The sequence below is a fragment of the Colletotrichum tamarilloi genome (assembly GCF_030869305.1).
Source record: "Colletotrichum tamarilloi strain Tom-12 chromosome Unknown Scaffold_496.1, whole genome shotgun sequence".
NCBI classification, from domain to species: domain Eukaryota; kingdom Fungi; phylum Ascomycota; class Sordariomycetes; order Glomerellales; family Glomerellaceae; genus Colletotrichum; species Colletotrichum tamarilloi.
In genome coordinates this window covers 1-1,300 of record NW_026849878.1, presented here as the reverse complement: position 1 = coordinate 1,300, position 1,300 = coordinate 1, and the positions used below count along the sequence as shown (strand labels likewise).

Below are 1,300 nucleotides of genomic sequence, written 5' to 3'. Positions count from 1 at the left end.
TCCGGAGATATAGATGTCGAGTAGCGCAGATGAGAGCAATCAACCGAGTGCAGAGGATTGGCGCCCAAGCGATCGTGGGAACCTTCAACTCAGTGGCCACAGCGGTCGCCGAAGCGGAGGCAAGCATACAATCGGCGCAAGAGAGATACGACAGAAAATCAACGACGTTCTGGGTGCGGATGCGAAGCCTTCCCAAGACCCATCCGCTTCGACGTCTACGGGCGGTAGCCTTTAGACGGTTTCCATGACCCTTCCCGCTGATGGCGGAGGCCTATCGCGATCTACCTCTTGACAAGCTGGAGACTATCGTAGGGTATTCGATCACTCCATGGGAAGCCCGGATTGACACAGTAGTCGACGACGACGCGGTCAAGGCCACCGAAGCAATTCAGTCCGGGTGGGCAGTGAGGATAGCGACAGGGAGTTCGGCAAGAAACGGGATTGTGGGCTATGGAACGGTCACAACGCTGCCTGCGTCACTCAGAGGGGGTGGCGGCGTGATAACGGCCTCGCGCACACTCGGCCTGAGAACAGAGCAGAACCCGTATGTGGCAGAGCTGGCGGCGCTGGCAGAAGCGGTCAAGTCTCTCCCGCAGAGGCTCGACTACCGGGCTATCCACGTGTTCACCCGCAACAAAGCGGCTGTGCTAGCCATCCGTAACCCGCGGCAGCAGTCGGGCCAACGAGAGATCCGTCAACTATACGCCAGCGTGCAAGATCTTCAGAGGAAAGGCAACAGAGTCACACTCTTCTGGCTCCCATCAGCTGTAGAGTCAGACCTGGCGCAAGCGGCCAAAGCAGCAGCAAAGGACAGCACGAGACCGAACAAGACACCGCAGAAACGACCTGCTAGGGCCTACTCGACGGCACTTAGGATCGCTTTACAGAGCGTGCGACAGAAGTACGGAGCTTTACCCAACAACGTAGGAGCACATTCAAAGAAGATCGACGTCGCTTTACCAGGAAGGCATACACGTGACCTATATGACGAGCTCTCTTGGAAAGAAGCTAGTATCCTCGCACAACTGCGCACCGGGATGGCAAGACTGAATTGGTACCTGCACCAGATCGGAGCAGCTGCCTCGGCGCAATGCGCCTGCGGGCAGGCGGCAGAATCGGTAGAGCATTTTCTCTTCCATTGCACACAGTGGACGACACAACGAACTCGGATGCTTCAACAGACGGAAACGCAGAGAGGAAACCTATCGTACTTTCTCGGAGGAAAGAGCGCGTCCGATCCTGATGACTGGTCGCCAAACGTAGATGTTGTCAAAGAGACGATCAAGTTTGCCATGAGTAC

The 1,300-nt window shown here is 56.5% G+C and overlaps 1 protein-coding gene across 1 annotated transcript; it reads left to right on the top strand.

Annotated features, from left to right (window-relative positions):
• Nucleotides 1-260: 260 nt before the first annotated feature.
• Nucleotides 261-1,122, top strand: CTAM01_17315 (uncharacterized protein; the record flags this gene model as incomplete). The annotated part of the gene is made up of 2 exons (XM_060533300.1): nt 261-901; nt 1,068-1,122. 2 exons carry the CDS (start codon nt 261-263, stop codon nt 1,120-1,122), a joined length of 696 nt encoding a protein of 231 aa, XP_060372122.1.
• Nucleotides 1,123-1,300: the final 178 nt, after the last annotated feature.